Raw genomic sequence first — 18,661 nt, 5'->3', positions numbered from 1 at the left:
CTTGAGTTGGGGGGGATGTGTTTGAGAAATGGTGACCTTTAAAAGGGGGTGCTGTGTGAGGAGATGCTCAAGCAGGGAGGCTGTTGTAAAGGGAGAGGCCTTTGTCTCCCATCTCAGATTCATGGCTGGGCACCAGTTCCTTGAATTTTTTTCTGCACTGGGTGCTTCTAGTTGGGAGTAAGTTTGCTGTATACAGGGCTGTTATGAGAACTACATTTGGAAACTGCCTGACAGGCTGTAAAGTAGGTCCTTAGGAAATAGGAAGATGGGGTGACTGGTTGTCTCAGTATGTAAAGAGTGTGACTCTTGATCTTAGGGCCGTGAGTTCAAGTCTCACACTGGACATGGAGTCTACTTTAAAAAAGAAAAAGAAATAGGGAAAAAGCCTGGATTCAGTACTCAAATCCAGTGGCTGGGGGCAGGAAGAAAGACTTCCATAATCACGAGGGCCAGTACCGTGGACCACAAAGACAGCAGGGGTCACTCTCTTCTGGCTGACTCCTCTTCCCGGAGGCTTGCGAAGGACCGCTGGAAACGACATATTAAAAGGAGAGGGTGAGCATTAAATTCTTCACGCATCTCCAGCTCTCTCCCCACCTGACCCTTATCTGGGGCAACTCCCAAGCCTGAGAAGAAAACTTCTACTGTTAGCACCCCCTCCCGAAACTTCCAGTCCAGTCCTTCAATGTCACTCTTCCTTCGGCTCAATGCTCACCTCTGGGGGTCTCCAGACCCCCGGGTTTTGAGTCACAGTCAGTCTGTGAGCGCGGTGACGCGGGCGCACGGTGAGATGGGATTTGTAGTTCTAGGGCCTCAGGGTGTGCGAGGGGAGGCCATTGCGCATGCGCAGGCGGCGGCTTTCTGCACGTGTCTCTCTAACCGGGTTCGGTCTGGTAAAGGAGGAAAACCCGGTTATTCCTTTAGCGAGTCTTCACTGACTCTCCGAGTGGCCTTAGGCGCCAGCCGACCCTTCCCGAGTCTGGAAGGCCCCGGTGCTGGGAGCAGAGGTCTTAGGTACCTGTTTTTCATGAATGAACGGAGGGGGACGGACTGCTAACGCGAAGTAGGCTGAGAAACCTGTCCCCTTCCTCCAGGCTGGAGCAAAAATTGACCTGTCACAACTGGAGCCAAAAAGCCCCTCAGGGCGGGGCTGGGATGTCCTTGGGGATTAGAGGCCTCGTTGATTAAATTCAGTAAATATTGGCTTAGGGTGTGGCTGAATACAGTGAAAGGATGGCCTTGAGCCTCTGCCGGCAAAAGCCAAGTTTTTAAAGAACAATTTAGGGCAGGCCTGGTAATGCTTAACTTGATGGTCTCTAACCTAGCAAACTATTTTTATACCCATTTGGCAAGTGGGGAAACTAAGACTCCCACGTGGCGGGAGGTTGTCCACCTGTTTATCAGCCTGGCCAGGAAGTGGGGAACCGAGGTCTCCAGCTCCTCCCTCCTCCGCTGCTCCACTCTTAAAAGAGGTGCCCTACTTTGTCCTCAGATGGCGCAAGGATTACGAAGATGTCTTTCATCATGACCCTGCCCTTGCCTAGATTTCCTGGGCTCTTTCACCTCACTCAGCTTCAGGTAGGGAAAGAGATTAGGCCTTTCGTTTCAGCGTTTATTCACCTCGTTTAGAATTTTATATCCTTGTGGGTTTCTCTCATATCCTTGTAAAAAGTATCAAACTGTACTGGAAAATAAAACAAAATGTGGCAGAGGCTTCTGCAGGCACGCAGCCTATCTTAGGCACTCCCTTTGTCTGGCTCGGCCCTTCCTTTGGGGTCTAAAATCCACGCTGGGCTCAGTCCCCTCCGATCTTTCCTTGAGGACACCTCCTGTACTCTTCCAGGTACCTTCCGGATGCGAGGGAAAAGGCAGAGTTGTATTCGTAGAGAAGGGGGTGAAAGGCACAACTGGCTGTGGCCGAGAGGTCCCCGGGCCTACCACATACCGAAAGTCCCCCCACGCGCCACTAAACTCAGCTCCCAGCAAAGAGCTACTGTCAGGCGGGCGTGAGAGACGCTGAGAAAACGAGACGCCGGGAAGACCAAACGGCCAGAGAGCCCAGGCGAGCCGCCAACACTTCGGTCACGTGACCCGGTCTCGGCGGGGCCTGGGTCTCCCCGGAGCCGGACCACGTGTTACGGCTGCGCCTTCCGATTGGCTCTGCTGGGCCAATTTGAACGGCGTACGGAAGCCGCCGCGGCTCATCCACGGCCGCGTTTTTCTCTCTCTCTCTCTTTTTTTTATTCCCTCTCTTTGGCTCCCTCCTTCCGCGCGAGTCTCAGGAGAAGCCGCAGCGCACGGCGCCGCTGCTGCCACCCGGGGCCCGGTAAGTGGGCCTTACCCGAAGCCCGACCGGCTCGGCCCGGGCTTGCGTTGACCCCCGCCGGGCTCCGGGTCAGCGCCGCGCGCGGCCCGGCCGTCGGGGCCGCGCCTGACCGGGAAAGGCCGAGAACCTGGTTTGGGCCCCATTCGCGAGGCAACGAGAACGGGCCGGGGCGGGGGAGGGGGAAACCGAGCCGGGCTTAGGGGGTGGGGCCTCGGAGCCGGGCCAGACCCCGGTGCCTCGAGAATCGGGCCAGTGGGGCGGCTGGGATCAGGCTGGAGGGGATCTGGGGGAAGCTTCTGGGGACTCCTTAGGGCCTGATTGGGGAACGTCGCGAGGATCGGGTGTGTGTGTGGGGATATTTCGGCGGGGTTTTGGTTGGGTCTGGTTGGGGGAGGCCGCATTTAAAAGTTGGGGGTCTTCTTGGACCCTGACCGGGAGGGGCGTCAGACTTTGTTCTAGAGGGCTTTGCTGGGTCTGACTTCGAGGTGTCTCTAGGATCCGTTGGGGGGAATGCTCCGTGGGGTGTTTGTCCAGGCCTAACTGGGGGAAGCTGCAGACATCGGACGAAGTGGGTTGCCGGCTCGAGGTGGTGGGGGGCTTGGCCGTACTTGATTGGGGGAAACAACAGAGATCCGCCAGCAGGAGTTAATGCTGACTGGGGCTGGAGGCAGAAGGTGGGGGGTGGGGGGAGACTTGGCCAGACCTGATTGGGGAAAGGGACGGGGACCTGTCCAGGGGTCAGATTTAGCAGGGTGGGCGGGCTTGGCTGGCTAGCCTTTGGAGAGGCAGCTCGGACCTGTCTGGGGATTGCTTCAGACCTGATGAAGAGGAATCTCGGATGGGGTCTGGCTAGGCCAAAAAGGAGGAGCGTCTGGCATCTGGCTGTTTGGAGGGATGGATTAGGGGAGGTGGCAGGGATCCGGACGATTGGAGCACCTTGGGACTGTGCATCTGGGAGGCTCGGGGACCAGACCGAGGAGGAGGAGGCAGCTGGGATCTGGTGCCGCTTGAGGGCTGGATTTCGGAAGAAGAGTGTTCTCTGGGGTTGGGAACTGTGCCTGGACCAGGGAGACCACGGGGGCCGGGGCGCTATCGTGGTTTGGGGCAGGGCCCCTGGGTGGAGAGGTGGCTGGCGCCTTGCCTAGCGGGTGTGAGGCTGGCGGAAGCTGTAACGCCTGCAGCCGGGGGAGGCGGCATGGGCCGCCCTGGGATGAAAGCTCCGTGCGGGGCCCAGTGAGGACCCGCCGAGCCCTGCCACTGCCTCCCGTGGCCTTCCATATCCCCCATATCCCCTCACCTGTGTTTCCGAGACTGCACCGATGTGGATGGCGCAGCTGGCGGGGACCCTGCACTTGGGCTGGTGTGGATTGGCGGCCCCCGCCTGTCCGCCGAGGGTGCTCCCGCCGTGTGGCCGCTGCAGCCACCTCCACCGGGGTTCAGCCCGGATCTCACATGGGGCCCTGGGGACCCAGCGCTGATCCTGGCCCCTACCCCGCAGCTCACCCTGCGCCATGGACTGGCAGCCAGATGAGCAGGGCCTGCAGCAGGTCCTGCAGCTGCTCAAAGACTCGCAGTCACCCAACACAGCTACGCAGCGCATCGTGCAGGACGTATCCTTCCTTCCTTCCTTCCGGGCCTAGGGGGAACAGGGCAGACATCAGCAGAAGGGGGTGACTCCCTAATTCCCAGATTCTCTTATGGCAGGAGCTAGCTTTGGCAGAGAATTAGGGATTAGAATTTTTGGGTCCCATTTCCAGAGGAAATGTGGCCCTGTGGGGGAGGGGGGGAACACTAGCTGGCACGTGGTTTTTGTTTAGGTTCATAGTTAAAATGTCTCTTTCCCAATTGATGCTTAAAACTCTGTAGGTTAAAGTTGAAGATATTTAAACTATCAGCAGGTTTTACTTAAAAATGTAGATTCTCTTTTCTTTTTCTTTCTTTTCTTTCTTTTCTTTTCTTTTTAAAAGGGCAACATGGGACTTATGAGCAGGACTGAGTAGCAGTGGTTCTCACTGCTGTGGCCAGGCCTCTCAAGAGTGCATGGAAAGCTCAGGCGTGCTCTTCCACCCACTGGGTGACTTTGATGTGCCTGCAGCGTTGTGTTTCCTGGCATGGGGGTTGATAGGTGGCGTCTCAGGAGCTGTCCCCCTGGTCCCAGTGGTCAGAGGGACTTTTAGCTACATGGCAGTGAAGGGACCCACCGGGGGAGGGGAAGGCCCTTGTCTCCCAAGTCCCTTAACAACCCGGCAGAAACTCAAACAACTGAACCAGTTTCCGGACTTCAACAATTACCTGATCTTTGTCCTGACCAGACTCAAGTCGGAAGGTATGCTCCCGGTGCCCCTCCACGCGCAGGCTAGATCCCGCTTTCTCCCCTGTGCTCCCCTGACCCTCAGCCCTCCTCCCCCAGATGAGCCAACTCGTTCCCTCAGCGGTCTCATCCTCAAGAACAATGTGAAGGCACATTACCAGAGCTTTCCGCCCCCTGTGGCCGACTTCATCAAACAGGAGTGTCTCAACAACATTGGCGATGCCTCCTCACTCATCCGAGCTACCATAGGTGAGAGCGGGAGTCGGCTGGTGATGACTCCCTGAGTTCTTCCTCTCAGCCAAGGAGCTTTTCGACACATTAAGGGTGTCAGTCACTGACTGCTCCGGTATCGTGGATGGTAGGACTGTCAGTGTTGCCATTTTACACATGAGGACACTGAGACTCAGAGATGTTAAGGGACCCGCTTGGTAAGTAGCAGAGCTCAGAAGCCACCAGTGCAGGTCTGTGCTCTGAACCACTCCCTCCTGACACAGCTCTTGCCACTCTGGAGGCAGTCACTCAACGTCCAGACCTCTGCTTCGGTCCTGACGGTGCAGCACATTAGAAGGACACGGCCCCCTGTCCTCTGGAGTTTGTTGTCCTCAGCTAACTCACCAATAACGATGAGGTGAAATGGGAGTGTGTTTTGTGTATGGAGCCTTCCTGACTCCCGACGGGCTGCCTGAGTAGTTAAAGAAGGAAACACCAACTCAGTTCTTTGTTACTGACTTGCCTTTTTTGTTTTTTTAAAGATTTTATTTATTCATGAGAGACACAGAGAGAGACAGAGGCAGAGACATAGGCAGAGGGAGAAGCAGGCTCCCCGCAGGGAGCACAATGTGGGACTCAATCCCAGAACTCCAGGACCACGCCCTGAGCCAAAGGCAGACGCTGAACCATTGAGCCACCCAGGCGTCCCTCAACTTGCTTTTTTGCCCACCTTGACTGAGATGTAGTTGACATGTAACTGATTTATGTTTTTATTCTTTAACATCAACTCTTAAAAGTTGCATTTAGAAGGAAAATGTACATGACTTTTAAATTTGCTTGCTGTAAAGGGAAGGTAACCATAAAACCATGCAATAAAGAAAAAAGTAGTATGAAATTTGAGCTAGATACGGGGCTTGCTAGAAGTGCCGGTCTTGGGGCGTGTTACCCTGAGCCCCAACAGTGCCCCCTGTGAGGCCAGCAGAAGGATCTGGACTTCCTGAGTTTGCTAGGTAGCCAGGTTCAGCTCTGACTGTCTGAATTAAGATATTGAAACTTCCAGTCACCCAAGGGCCCCTTGCATCTCCCCCCCCCCCCCCCCCCCCCCCATGGAACTACAGAGAGGTTAGGCCATGTGGCCAAGGTTGCACAGACCGGGATGGGACTGGGACTGCACTCCCAAGTCCCCCCAGTCTCCCTAGTGCAGGTGACACCTTTCCCAGCAGCAGAAGCCAGGGGCATCTGGAGTGATGGCAGTGGCAGCGTTTCCCCAGCAAGGGGGAATGGCTTTGAGTATCCTCCCTGGCTGCCCTCACCTGAATTCGGCTCAGCTGCCACACCGCCTCTGTCCTCCACACTGCGCATGCCTATTGCAGGCTGCTCTTGGGCTTCTGCGCAGCAGTACAAGTCTCCCCAGGGCTGTATGGCCCCCCTCAACCTGCACTTGTCACCTCTCGGCCCTCATCTCCCACTCATCTCCCCCACCCCCGGTCCCCACTCTGCTCAGCCCCTGGCTCCTCATCTATCTTGGAGCACACCTGGCGTTCTCTTGCCCAGGCCTTTGCACCTGCCATTCCCTCTGCCTGGGATGCTCTTGCCCCAGGGAGTTGGATAGCTTCTCCTTCATCTCCTTCAGGTCTTTGCTCAGATAGAAAGGTATCACCTGGGTAAGCCTGCTCTGGCCACCCATTTTATTTTATTTTTACTTTTAAAGATTTTATTTATTCATGAGAGACCGAGAGAGAGGGAGGCAGAGACACAGGCAGAGGGAGAAGCAGGCTGGGAGCCTGATGTAGGACTAGATCCCAGGACCGCAGGGTCATGCCCTGAGCCAAGGGCAGACATTTAACCACTGAGCCACCCAGGTGTCCCATGGCCACCCATTTAAAAATGGGGCAACTGGCTGGCTCCATCAGAAGATCATGTGACTCATGATTTCGGGGTCGTAAGTCCAAGCCCCACATTGAGTGTAGAGATGATTAATAAAAAACAAAACAAAACAAAACTTAAAAATATATGAAATTGCTGCCCTCAACCTCTGCTCTTCCAGCTCTCTTCTCTGCTTTATTTTCCCCCTTAGCTTTTGGCATCTAGCCTCCTGGGTCTTTTGCTGATTTATTTTTACCTCAAAGCCTCTCTCACTAGACAGCTCCCAAGGGCATTGATTTTGTGCTTAGTTCTGTGCTGCATCCCAGGGCCTACCACAGAGCTGGCTTACAGTAAGGCTCAGAGGATCTCAAAAGGAGTGCGTAGGGCTTCTAGGGGACTGCGCACGGGCAGCCTGCAAGCCAGTGGAGTGAGTGCGAGGCAGGCCCGCACCTAGTACCCAAGCTGAGGCAGCGTCCTTTCCCGGCTGCCCCAGGCATTCTCATCACCACCATCGCTTCCAAGGGTGAGCTGCAGATGTGGCCTGAGCTGCTGCCCCAGCTGTGTAACCTGCTCAACTCAGAGGATTACAACACCTGTGAGGTAGGTGACCAGCTGTGGCCTACCTGGGTGGGAGTTGGGACTGGACTGGGGTTCACAGCTGTCTATCTACTCCTCTCCACTCAGGGAGCCTTTGGAGCCCTGCAGAAGATCTGCGAAGACTCGTCTGAGCTCCTGGACAGTGATGCCCTCAACAGGCCTCTCAACATCATGATCCCCAAGTTCTTACAGTTCTTCAAGCACTGTAGCCCAAAGATCCGGTGGGTGTGGCTCCCTGGGGGTCTGCAGGGGGCCGGGAGGGGGCGGGGTAGGTGGGTCAGGGTTGACCGAGGTGCCCACTCCTTGCCAGGTCCCATGCCATTGCCTGCGTGAACCAGTTCATCATGGACCGGGCCCAGGCGCTGATGGACAACATTGACACCTTCATCGAGGTGGGCTGCCGGCCTAGGGGTGAGCAGGGCAAGGGCCGAGGGCCCTGCTGCAGCTGATCCCACCTTCCCCGCAGCACTTGTTCGCCCTGGCCGTGGATGATGACCCGGAGGTGCGGAAGAACGTGTGCCGTGCCCTGGTGATGCTGCTGGAAGTGCGGATCGACAGGCTCATCCCCCACATGCACAGCATTATCCAGGTGTGCACAGCCAAGGCAGGCCCAGGCGTGCTGTGGGTGGGGGACAGGTGACGAGCTACCCCTAGCTGGGCTGGGCCTTAGCCTTCTCCCACCCTGCCCTAGTACATGCTGCAGAGGACTCAGGACCATGATGAGAATGTGGCCCTGGAGGCCTGTGAGTTCTGGCTGACGCTGGCCGAGCAGCCCATCTGCAAGGAAGTCCTGGCCTCCCACCTGGTCCAGTGAGTGCCACTCCTGCCTCCTGCCTTCTGCCCTCTGCCCTACCTCAGCCTCCACCCTTCACTGTGCTCTAGTTTTCCTGTTTATTTTCTGTATTAGCCATAGTATGTGTTCTATATCTTGGTTTACTTTTTGTTCCTGTGTATGTTTATTTAGTAAGCAATAAAAAAATAGTTTTTAATGACTTAATAATTAGGTAAGTTATAGGTGAAAAGAAAAGTTGACAAAGGCTTCAGGCATAGCTGGATGCAGGTGCTCAAAGGATGTAAAAGACGTTTGTGAGGTTGCAGATCTATTCCCTCTGTGTTGGGCTTTACTGTCAGGCACGACCTTCCCTCTTGGTACTGCTGTGGCTTTCTGCTATCTTCGAGCTTAGGCACCCCTGAGTAAAGAAATTTTCTATCAAATCAGTATGTCTAGCAAAAGGGCTAGGGCTGACTGACCCTCCTTGGCCAGCTTGGGTCACTTGCCTATCCCTGAATCATGAATCAAAGTTCCCAATCCCGAGGTGCATTGACTGCAGCTGGAGGGAGGGTGGGGGACTGGCTGCCTTGCCTATTTGTTCCTTTGACCCGGCTCATCCCAGAAAAGGGCCACATGTCCTCCTTGACTTACAGTATGGTGGGGATCAGCCATTGTTCAAACAGAGGCCTGGAATCCACTGAGTGGCCAGGTCTGGTTCAGGAGCCCTCTGGTGGAGCCAGAGAACTGTCCCCTTTGTCCTGGTCACAGTGGCTACGACTAAGTTGGGATAATACCCCTCAGGTCCATACGCTGCCCCTTGGCTCCTTGATGCTTCTGTATTACCCAGGCTGTGAGCCCACTGGGGGCCCCTGCATCCGATGGACAGCCTCTCTCTCCACAGGTTGATCCCCATCCTGGTAAATGGGATGAAATACTCAGAAATTGACATCATTCTGCTCAAGGTCAGTCAGGGCCCACTGCTGGGCACAAACGGACAGATGAGGGCTGGGGCCTTGAGGCTGGGGGGCCCCGGTGGTGCTTAGTGATCTGCTCGGCCCCACAGGGGGACGTGGAGGAAGACGAGGCAGTCCCGGACAGTGAGCAAGACATCAAGCCACGATTCCATAAGTCACGCACAGTGACGCTGCCCCATGAGGCTGAGCGGCCTGATGGCTCGGAGGACGCAGAGGATGATGATGATGACGATGCTCTGTCCGACTGGAACCTGAGTGCGTGGCCTGGCCTGTGGGGGCTGGGAGGTGGGGGCAGCAAGCCTAGGGGCTGCCTCTCGGGAGGTGATGAGACAGCCTACTCAGAGCAGATCGTGAAGATTCGAATCATGATCTTTGATCCTGGGGGTAGAGTCTTGGTAAAGCCCCTCAGGAGCTTGGCAGCCTGTCCTAAGGGCCTCCCTGAGCCTGCCCCCACATTTCCCCTCCCGTCCCAGGGAAGTGCTCGGCAGCTGCGCTGGACGTCTTGGCCAACGTCTTCCGGGAGGAACTGCTGCCTCACCTACTCCCCCTGCTCAAGGGCCTCCTCTTCCACCCTGAGTGGGTGGTCAAAGAGTCAGGCATCCTTGTGCTGGGCGCCATCGCTGAGGGTGAGTGGCCCCACTGGCCTGGTAAGGCCCGACCTCGGAGTCCCGTGCTGGTGTGAGACTGTATGAAACTGGCCCAGGCAGGGCTGTGTTGTGTGGCTGTACGGCATGGGTGATGTCATCTGCAGGCTCTCTCTCAGAGGTCTGCTTAGCCTCTGGGCCTGAATGGAACCTCCAGACCCCAAAATGTGAGCCCTCCCTTTAATTCTCAGAGATCGCAATTCTGTGAGGTGGTCAGTACAGTGATGACTACAACAATGGTAGGGGCAGCCTGGTCCCGCAGGCTCAGCACAGCCCGATGAGGTGGGGTGTGTAGATGGGGAAATGAGTAGGGGTGGGGCAGAGAGATTGACACCACTTGCGCTGTCACCCTGGGGTGCAGCTGGGCTGGCTCCCAGCTACAGGGCTGGCCTGTGAGATCAGTGATGTGCAGTGAGGTGTGTACACAAACTTCACATGATGCTCTGTCCTGGGCACGGCTTTCGAGCTCCCTTCGTCCTGATGGGATGTACAGCTTGAATACCTGAGGGCTTTGTGAGTGTGTTACATGTGTCACTCGTGACCACCTCAGCATCCAGGCCTGTCATAAAAAGTTCAGACATGGTAGCAGGAGCTTTCGCCCTGGAGAGCTTTTAAAATTTATCCAAGGAAAGACTTCCTTATATAATAAGTGCAGTGTGTGTTACGGTAACATGTGTGTATGTGTTCACAAGCTTCATTAGGTGTTCTGGGGAAACATTATAATGGGAAAAGATTTGGAGGAATTGACCCACAACTGGTAAAAATAGATCTTGGGTTTTGGATTATTAGGTGGCGTGTTATTATCTGCGTTCTCTAAACAAGAAATATGTTCATGGTTTTTTAAAAAGGAGATGAAGGACACCTGGGTGGCTCAGCGGTTTAAGCGTCTACCTTCGGCTCAGGGCGTGATCCTGGAGTCCTGGGATCGAGTCCCACATAGGGCTCCCTGCATGGAGCCTGCTTCTCCCTCTGCTTCTGTCTCTATCTCTCTCTCTGTTTCTTATGAATAAATAAATAAAATATTTTTGTTTTTTTTTTTAAGATTTTATTTATCCATTCACGAGAGAAACAGAGACAGAGAGAGAGAGAGGCAGAAACAAGCAGAGGGAGAAGCAGGCTCCATGCAGGGAGCCCAATGCGGGACTTGATCCTGGGTCTCCAGGATCACGCCTGGGCTGAAGGCGGCACCAAACCGCTGAGCCACCCAGGTTGCCCTAAATAAATAAAATCTTAGAAATAAAATAAAAAGAAGATGAAAAATAGAAAACTCAAAAACATCCAAGAAACGTTTCAGAAAAGTAGTTGGAGGGATCCCTGGGTGGCGCAGCGGTTTGGCGCCTGCCTTTGGCCCAGGGCACAATCCTGGAGACCCGGGATCGAATCCCACGTCGGGCTCCCGGTGCATGGAGCCTGCTTCTCCCTCTGCCTGTGTCTCTGCCTCTCTCTCTCTCTGGGACTATCATAAATAAATAAAAATTAAAAAAAAAAAAAAAGAAAGAAAAGTAGTTGGAGCAGCTAGCTGGCTCAGTCGGTGGAATGTGTGATTCTGAATCTTGGGGTCGTGAGTTTGGGCCCCCCATTAGGCATAGAGCTTAAGTTTAATTTTTTTTAAAATTTTTATTTATTTATTTATTTATGATAGTCACAGAGAGAGACCACTGCGCCACCCAGGGATCCCCGAGCTTAAGTTTAAAAAAAGAAAAGAAAAGAGGGGCGCCCAGGTAGCTCAGTTGGTTGAGTGTCTGACTCTTGATCTTAGCTCAGGCCTTAACCTCGGGGTCGTGAGTTTAAGCCCCACACTGAATGTGCAGCCTACTTAAAAAATAAAAATAGAGAAAACTTTAAAAAGAAAAAAGTACTTTCCATCCATTTTGGTCACTTGTGTTGCCTGGCCGTTTGTGAATTAATGAGCGACCAGGATGGGGTGGACCCGATGGAGGGGAAAGGCTTGTTCTGATGCTGCTTCCTGTCCCGGCCCAGCCTTTCACCTTTTCTGTACTGAGCTTTTGTGATTTTGCCTCCCGGCCTCAGTGTCCCGCATGTTAGGTGGGTGATCTCTCTCCAGGAGGGTGGGTGTGGCCAGGCCCAGCCGGGCTCAGGCTTGCCCTTGTCCTGGTCCTTGCAGGCTGCATGCAGGGCATGGTGCCCTATCTTCCCGAGCTGATTCCGCACCTCATCCAGTGCCTGTCGGACAAGAAGGCCCTGGTCCGCTCCATTGCCTGCTGGACACTGAGCCGCTATGCCCACTGGGTGGTTAGCCAACCACCTGACATGCACCTCAAGCCTCTGATGACAGAGCTGCTCAAGCGCATCCTGGATGGCAACAAGAGGGTGCAGGAAGCAGCCTGCAGGTGACTCTCGACCCCTGCCCCCATAGCCCCCACCCCTGCCCCCACTGGCTGCCTTCTGGGAAGTGATGACACTCATGACCCTTGACATCCTGCTGATTTCTGACGTATTCGTACTGGCTGATCCCAAGTGCATGTCCTCCCCGCACCCCTCAACCCCCTGCCCCAGGGCCCAGCCTCACTTGTGACCAGCCACTAAACCCCTTCCCCACTCCAGTGCCTTTGCCACCCTGGAGGAGGAGGCCTGCACAGAGCTAGTGCCCTACCTCAGCTATATCCTGGACACCCTTGTCTTTGCCTTCGGCAAGTACCAGCACAAGAACCTGCTCATCCTCTACGATGCCATCGGCACCCTGGCTGACTCTGTGGGCCACCACCTCAACCAGCCGGTGAGACCCCACAGCATCTCCCTCTATTGATCCCCCTGCCCCTCTGCATCCAGTGACCTGTCGGCGACGCCGTGTCGCACGCCAGGGACATGGCCGTGACCTCAACAGGCAGACAGACAGACCTGGCCCCCGCCCTCGCCCTGCTCCCAGTCTAGCGGGGGAGACAAACAGTTATGAAACAGTGTGGTAAGTGCTGTGCTGGGGAAGCTCAGGGGCCTGCGGGAACCAGGAGTGCTGACCCCCAGGCTCTGAGGGGGTGGAGCAGGGTGGGGCGGGGCTAGGAACTGGTGAAAGGGAATGGACCAGAAGGGCCTGGAGGTCCGGCTGGATGGCAAGGCCTTGTAGGGCCCCATGAGCCACCGAGATGCTCAGACCTCATCACTCAGGCAGTAGGCGCCTCTGTGTCATGGGGAGCCCTGCTGGTGCCAAGCTGCCACCCCCCACGCAGGGAGCCCCAACTTCTTGCTCCCTCTCCAGGAATACATCCAGAAGCTGATGCCTCCGCTGATCCAGAAGTGGAACGAGCTCAAGGATGAAGACAAGGACCTTTTCCCTCTGCTGGAGGTGGGTGGGCTCCAGGCCCTTTCCCAGAGCCCTGCCCCGTCCTTCCTGAGTTCACCTCTCCTGCCCTCCTCCCAACCAGTGCCTGTCATCGGTGGCCACTGCCCTGCAGAGCGGCTTCCTGCCCTACTGCGAGCCAGTCTACCAGCGCTGTGTCACTCTGGTGCAGAAGACTCTGGCCCAGGCCATGGTGAGCATCCCACCACCAATACCCACCCCTGCTGCGCCGCTCCTCTGCAGCTGCCCGTAACCTGGGCCCCCTCGCCTTAACCTGCTTGCCTGCCCCATCTGTGCCCAGATGTACACCCAGCACCCTGAGCAGTATGAGGCCCCTGACAAGGACTTCATGATCGTGGCACTGGACCTGCTCAGTGGCCTGGCTGAGGGCCTGGGCGGCCATGTGGAACAGCTGGTGGCCCGCAGCAACATCATGACGCTGCTCTTCCAGTGCATGCAGGTGGGTGGGCCCCTCGCAAGCTCTCTGGTTGCAGTGAAGACATAGCAGCCTGTGCAGATCACCCTGGGATGACTCAGGGCCCTGGTTGTGACTGAAGGAAATCAGGAGAAAGGGACCCATGGGGGGAGGAGGGGAGCCTATATTTATTTTAAAAAGTGATTCCAGTAAGACATGAATAAAGTCTCATTAAATGAGCTAACGACGTAGAAAATTAAACAGAGAAACGCGCCTGGCTGGCTCGGTGGAGCATGGGACTCTTGATCTCAGGGTGGTGAGTTCTAACTCCACGCTGGGTATAGAGATTACTTAAAAAAAGGGGGGGGGGTATGAAAGCATAAGCTCCTCCAACTTTACACACACCCATGCACCCAGTGTATCGGGATGGGCCGCAGTTAGGCCTGCTCCCTGCTGTGGTGGTACCCCGACCAAGGCCCTGTGGTTCACTGTGCCCCAAGTCCCAGGTTTACAGATGGGCCCCATGAGAGGAAGTGTGCCAGGGTCAGGCCGTGCTCTGGGGCCTGCACCCCTAGCTGCCCTGCCTGAGGGATTACTCAGGATCCCAGCTGGTTGGGGGGCGGGGAGCCTTGCCACACTGACCCTGCTCTGACCCCTCAGGACTCCATGCCAGAGGTTCGGCAGAGCTCCTTTGCCCTCCTGGGAGATCTCACCAAAGCCTGCTTCATCCACGTCAAGCCCTGTATCGGTACGGCACCCGTCTTCTCCTCACCCCGCGACCCCAGCTCTGGCCTCAAATGATGGAAAAAGATGACTTTGGGAGGATAATGACCAAACTGGATTGTATTCGTACTGTCTGATGGGGTCTGCCCGGCCAGGTCCAGGAGCTCACCCTGGCTTGCCCTCCTGTTCAGCACTCCTTTTTCTCCCCACCAGCCGAGTTTATGCCCATCCTGGGCACCAACCTGAACCCTGAGTTCATCTCTGTGTGCAACAATGCCACCTGGGCCATCGGCGAGATCTGCATGCAGATGGGTGAGTGCCCTGCAAGCTGACAGGCCCTACCCCCCCCGCCCCATTCCTTCCTGGGGGCAAGACCCTGGCTGTGACTGACTAGTCCCCTTAAGAGAGCCCTGGTGCTGCTTGAGGATTGCAGCAGTTGGTGATGCAAAGAAGCCATTTCTGAGTACTTTCGCGGGGATGCTGCCAAATGCATGGAAAAGGCATCTAGGATAGGGGTTTCTAAAGAGGCGGAATCAGGAGGCCTGTTCAGATTGGATTGTTCCTGACCTACTCCCATCCCTGCCATGCACTTGGCTGAAAGGTCCACTAGGATTGGTTGGGAGAATTTGGCCGCCTCCCTCCCCACCTACCACCCCCCCCCCCATGGAATCTGGGTAATGTGGTCTAACTCTGCTGTTGAGCAGTGACTCCAAAGAAGCTTCTGGTGTCTGGAAGGTGTGGGCCTGTCCCTGGTTGGCCATGGGTCCAGAGCTGGGCACCAGCCGGAGAATGGGTTTTGTTCCCTCACTGGTTTCAGTTGGCCAGTGTCTGGGTGCAGCTGGGGTCAGCATGGATGGTATGGGCCCTGCGGGGCTCTAACTAACTGGTCCACCAGGGGCAGAGATGCAGCCCTACGTGCAGATGGTCCTCAACAACCTGGTGGAGATCATCAACCGGCCCAACACACCCAAGACACTGCTGGAAAACACAGGTGGGCACCAGGCCTGAGCAGCTGCTGTCCCCTTACCTGGAATTGGGGTTCCCATCTGGGAGGGGGGTGGTGAAGAGACCTCGGGAAAGAACAAGGGAAGGTGTCTGGGAAGAGCACCAGGGAAGCTGCTGGCCTCAGGGGAGTCCCTGGTAGGGCCTATTCCCTTGGGGCCCACGGGGCGGGGCTGGTGCCTCATGCCAGAGGCCCCGCCACGTACCGTCCCGGGGCCGCTCGGGGTTGCAGGTCGCCTGACGAGTCCCTCTGCCATTCCAGCCATCACCATCGGCCGCCTGGGCTATGTGTGCCCCCAGGAGGTGGCCCCCATGCTGCAGCAGTTCATCCGGCCTTGGTGTGTGCTCCCCTGTGTGGGGCCTGCGTATGGTGGGCTGGGCAGCTGGGGGGGTGGGGCAGGCCCGACCCGTTCCTTGCCTGTGTCCACCCCTAGATGCATGTCCCAGCTTGTCACCTGCTGAACGCTGCCCCCCCCCGCTCCCCCCCCACTTAGGTACATGCCCCACCCCAGCCCCGCTGCCCGCTGACCTGCTGCTCCCCACTGCCCCCCACAGATGCCCATCCTGCCCCAGCCCCGCCAGCTGACTGCCTGCCGCTCACCTCCCCCACAGGTGCACGTCCCTCAGGAATATCAGGGACAACGAGGAGAAGGATTCAGCCTTCCGAGGCATCTGCATGATGATAGGCGTCAACCCCGGGGGCGTCGTGCAGGTTGGGGCAGCCGGGCTTGGAGGGAAGGTGCGGGGGCTGGGCTTGTGCAGCCCCTCACACAGGCCCTGTCATGTTTCAGGACTTTATTTTCTTCTGCGACGCTGTAGCCTCCTGGGTGAGCCCGAAGGATGACCTTCGGGACATGTTTTATAAGGTGAGTTCTTGCCTGTGCAGATGTTGTCCTAGGAAGCAGCAGGGTGGGGGTGGGCCTCTGGGGAAAGAGGCTGCACTCGGATGGCTCTGCCCCGTGGCCGCCCCTCACCCCCTGCCTCATCACAGATTCTCCACGGCTTCAAAGACCAAGTTGGGGAGGAGAACTGGCAGCAGTTCTCAGAGCAGTTCCCGCCTCTGCTCAAGGAGAGGCTGGCTGCCTTCTATGGGGTCTAGATGAGCATCACGACTGTCAGGTGAGGAGGCTGCATGCAAGGGGGGCCGTTGATTTGGGGCGGGTTGGGGAGGGGTACAGGCCCTGACTCCTGCCTTTCCCCGCAGGTTTCTGTCTGCGTCGTTGGAGGGGTTGCTGGGGAGCGCGCTGCGTCCAGAAGTCGCCGTGCCCTGGTCGAGGGGGGTTAGGGAGGAGTGAGCGGGACCCAAATCCAGACGCCTTCCCCGTCCACCTACCTGCCATGGGTGTGTGTGGTCTGCCGGCCAGCGGGCAGGTGGGTGGGGTCTCCACACTCATCCTACAAACAGGGGAGGGGGGGTGGGACTTCTTGGCAGCAAGGGCCCTTTGCTCTCAGTCGGGGTCACCTCAGGCAGCCCACTTGGGCCAGCCTCGTGGGAGGGAAGATTCAACACGGCCGACCGAATCCGGCTTAGGGTGAGGCAAGGGGAAAGCAGGCGGGGAGGGGGGTCCTTGTAGAGACACGTACACTCACATGTACACACGTGGACACACGCATGTGCGGCGCTGCAGCCAGCCAGGCTGGGCCAGCCGCCCCACCATTTCCCCGACTGCATGGAGACAGTAGAATTAGTGAACCCCTGAGTTAACCCGTAAGGCCTTCCGTGTAACCTGCATCTAGAGTTTAAGAAGCTTCTGCTGTTTTGCCGGAATTGGTGATTGGGGAGGGCTGGGTGGGTTGGGGGCCTCCGCCGGGACCCTGGGGCGGGGGAAGAGGACGGCTATCTCCGGACCGCCCGAGTCAGCACGCGCACGCTTCGGACCTGCTCCGCACACTTCCTGCCAGCTCTGTGGCAGCCACAGCCTGTGTGTCCCCCTCCTTGCTCTGTCCCAGCCAGAAGAGTGGGGACTGCCAGAGTGGCTGGGTCTGGCCAGAGGTTGCCCATTCTTCACCCCCACCCCAACTGTGCTCCAGTGACTTTTGAAGACACTGGGCCAGGGTCTTTTTCCTGAAGAGAGCTGGGGGCAGCCAGAGCTGCTGACCCCCTACCCCCCTGCATCTCTTCATAAGCAAGTCTGTTTCAAGGGCAGTCTGTTTCTCTGTGCTGCTGAGAGCTCTCCTCTCAGGTACCAGCCTGAATTTTAACTTGAGGGCTGGGGCCGGGGCATTTAATTGACGGGGCACAGAGGATGAAAGCTTCTGCTTTGCCAGCAAGAAGGAAATCAAGTGCTTTGAAGAAGTTGGTAACGCTCCCTGACCCCACTCTGTCCCTGGGGCTTCCTGTTCATCACTGCTCCCAGTGAGCTACAAGGCCCCACCAGATAGGGGCAGTGTTCTAGGGAACCTTCTGGGATTGGTTGGGGATACAGTCACAGTGTGGGAGGCACCGCTAGAGGGGGGGCGTGGTTATTTCCCAGTTGGCCTCAAAACTGAATGGGCCCTGTAGCCCCCTTAATGTTTCCCTTTTTTCCCCCTTCTCTACTTTTACTTTTCTGGGGGCCCTTTTGGGGGATTTATGGGGCTTTGACTGGATTCCTACATCCTGGGGCTTGTTCCATTCATCCCTGCAGGGCCCTGGACCCAACCCCATCATAGCCCTGTGTCTTCCCCAGACAGGGTCAAGCCCTGCCTCTATTCCAAGGGACACTTGGTGCACATTCCATAAACTCAGCTGGCTTCCCTACCCTGTAAAACTCCAGCAGGTCTCTGGAAGCCATTTGTTAGAAAAGAAAAAAAAAAGAAAAAAATTAGGTACCATTTAATTTTCTGGTAATCCAGTTCTTTGGAGCATCCTCTGCTGGGTCTTGGGGTGTGTGGATGGATTGGGTGTCTGATGGGATTTGTAACCCCTTCTCCACCCAGGATGGGGGGCTCCGGCCACCTTCAGGGAAGGGGAGCCTGGTTCTAGTTTTTTCTTTTCTTCTTCTTCTTTTTTTTTTAAAGAAAACTATTTAATTTTTTAATTTATTTTTGGTTGATTTTTGCACAACGAAGTTTCAGCTTCTCAACCCTCTCCCCTGCCCAGGGCTGCAGACCCTGACTGGCCTGGATCTGCAGTCCCTCTTTGTCCCACATCCCTCTCTCCCCCTCCCCCTCTTCCTCCTACGGGCTCCAGGGTCTGTCCATTTGTTACTGTGCTGTGCTGGGGATTGGCGCCGAGGTGGCGTGAGATTCCACTTGTGTAGAACTTTGTTGAGTAAAGATCAGTTTCTTGTGAAACCATTGGTCTCCATCTGGCTTCCTGTATCCTTGGCTTTGGCAGTAGAGAAAAGATGTGTGTTGGGGGGGGGGCTGGGACGCCTTAGAAATGGGGGTGCACAGGACTCGATCCTGGGAGCTGGGAAGTAAGCAAGCATTAACCAGGCACATTTCTTGGGACCCCAAGCCTCATTTTTCTTCCCAGTAAAATGGGAAGGTGAATGAATGTCAAAAGATTAAATGTGATAATATACACGTGTCGGGTGTCCCC

The 18,661-nt window shown here is 56.2% G+C and overlaps 1 protein-coding gene and 1 non-coding gene across 4 annotated transcripts; both read left to right on the top strand.

Annotated features, from left to right (window-relative positions):
* The first annotated feature begins 2,173 nt into the window (after positions 1-2,173).
* TNPO2 (transportin 2) lies at positions 2,174-18,411 on the top strand. 3 transcript variants are annotated; one of them, XM_041762774.1, is made up of 25 exons: positions 2,174-2,326; positions 3,825-3,936; positions 4,577-4,652; positions 4,737-4,886; positions 7,207-7,313; positions 7,398-7,531; positions 7,621-7,702; positions 7,777-7,899; positions 8,002-8,120; positions 8,984-9,044; positions 9,146-9,311; positions 9,530-9,682; positions 11,826-12,051; positions 12,266-12,437; positions 12,915-13,001; positions 13,081-13,188; positions 13,297-13,455; positions 14,071-14,158; positions 14,347-14,445; positions 15,029-15,124; positions 15,398-15,473; positions 15,748-15,847; positions 15,927-16,001; positions 16,127-16,228; positions 16,340-18,411. In XM_041762774.1, exons 2-25 carry the CDS (start codon positions 3,838-3,840, stop codon positions 16,418-16,420), a joined length of 2,739 nt encoding a protein of 912 aa, XP_041618708.1. In that variant the 5' UTR covers positions 2,174-2,326; positions 3,825-3,837; the 3' UTR covers positions 16,421-18,411. The 3 variants fall into 3 exon arrangements, with proteins under 3 accessions (XP_041618708.1, XP_041618707.1, XP_041618706.1); XM_041762773.1 differs by having other exon boundaries at positions 16,127-16,254; XM_041762772.1 differs by having other exon boundaries at positions 15,368-15,473; positions 16,127-16,254.
* LOC121496383 lies at positions 12,108-12,177 on the top strand. Its single transcript, XR_005989204.1, has one exon. It is a non-coding gene; the product is annotated as a small nucleolar RNA SNORD41 (small nucleolar RNA).
* Positions 18,412-18,661: the final 250 nt, after the last annotated feature.

This window comes from Vulpes lagopus, chromosome 7, assembly GCF_018345385.1.
Source record: "Vulpes lagopus strain Blue_001 chromosome 7, ASM1834538v1, whole genome shotgun sequence".
NCBI classification, from domain to species: Eukaryota; Metazoa; Chordata; class Mammalia; order Carnivora; family Canidae; genus Vulpes; species Vulpes lagopus.
The sequence above is the reverse complement of the archived record's forward strand: the minus strand, read 5'-3'. Positions and strand labels throughout refer to the sequence as shown.

Coding starts and splice junctions, on each gene's coding strand:
- TNPO2 (XM_041762774.1), top strand. CDS start 3,838: ATGGACTGGCAGCCAGATGAGCAGGGCCTGCAGCAGGTCCTGCAGCTG. Junction 7,314..7,397: donor AGGATTACAACACCTGTGAG/GTAGGTGACCAG, acceptor CTCTCCACTCAG/GGAGCCTTTGGAGCCCTGCA. Junction 15,848..15,926: donor ACCCCGGGGGCGTCGTGCAG/GTTGGGGCAGCC, acceptor GTCATGTTTCAG/GACTTTATTTTCTTCTGCGA.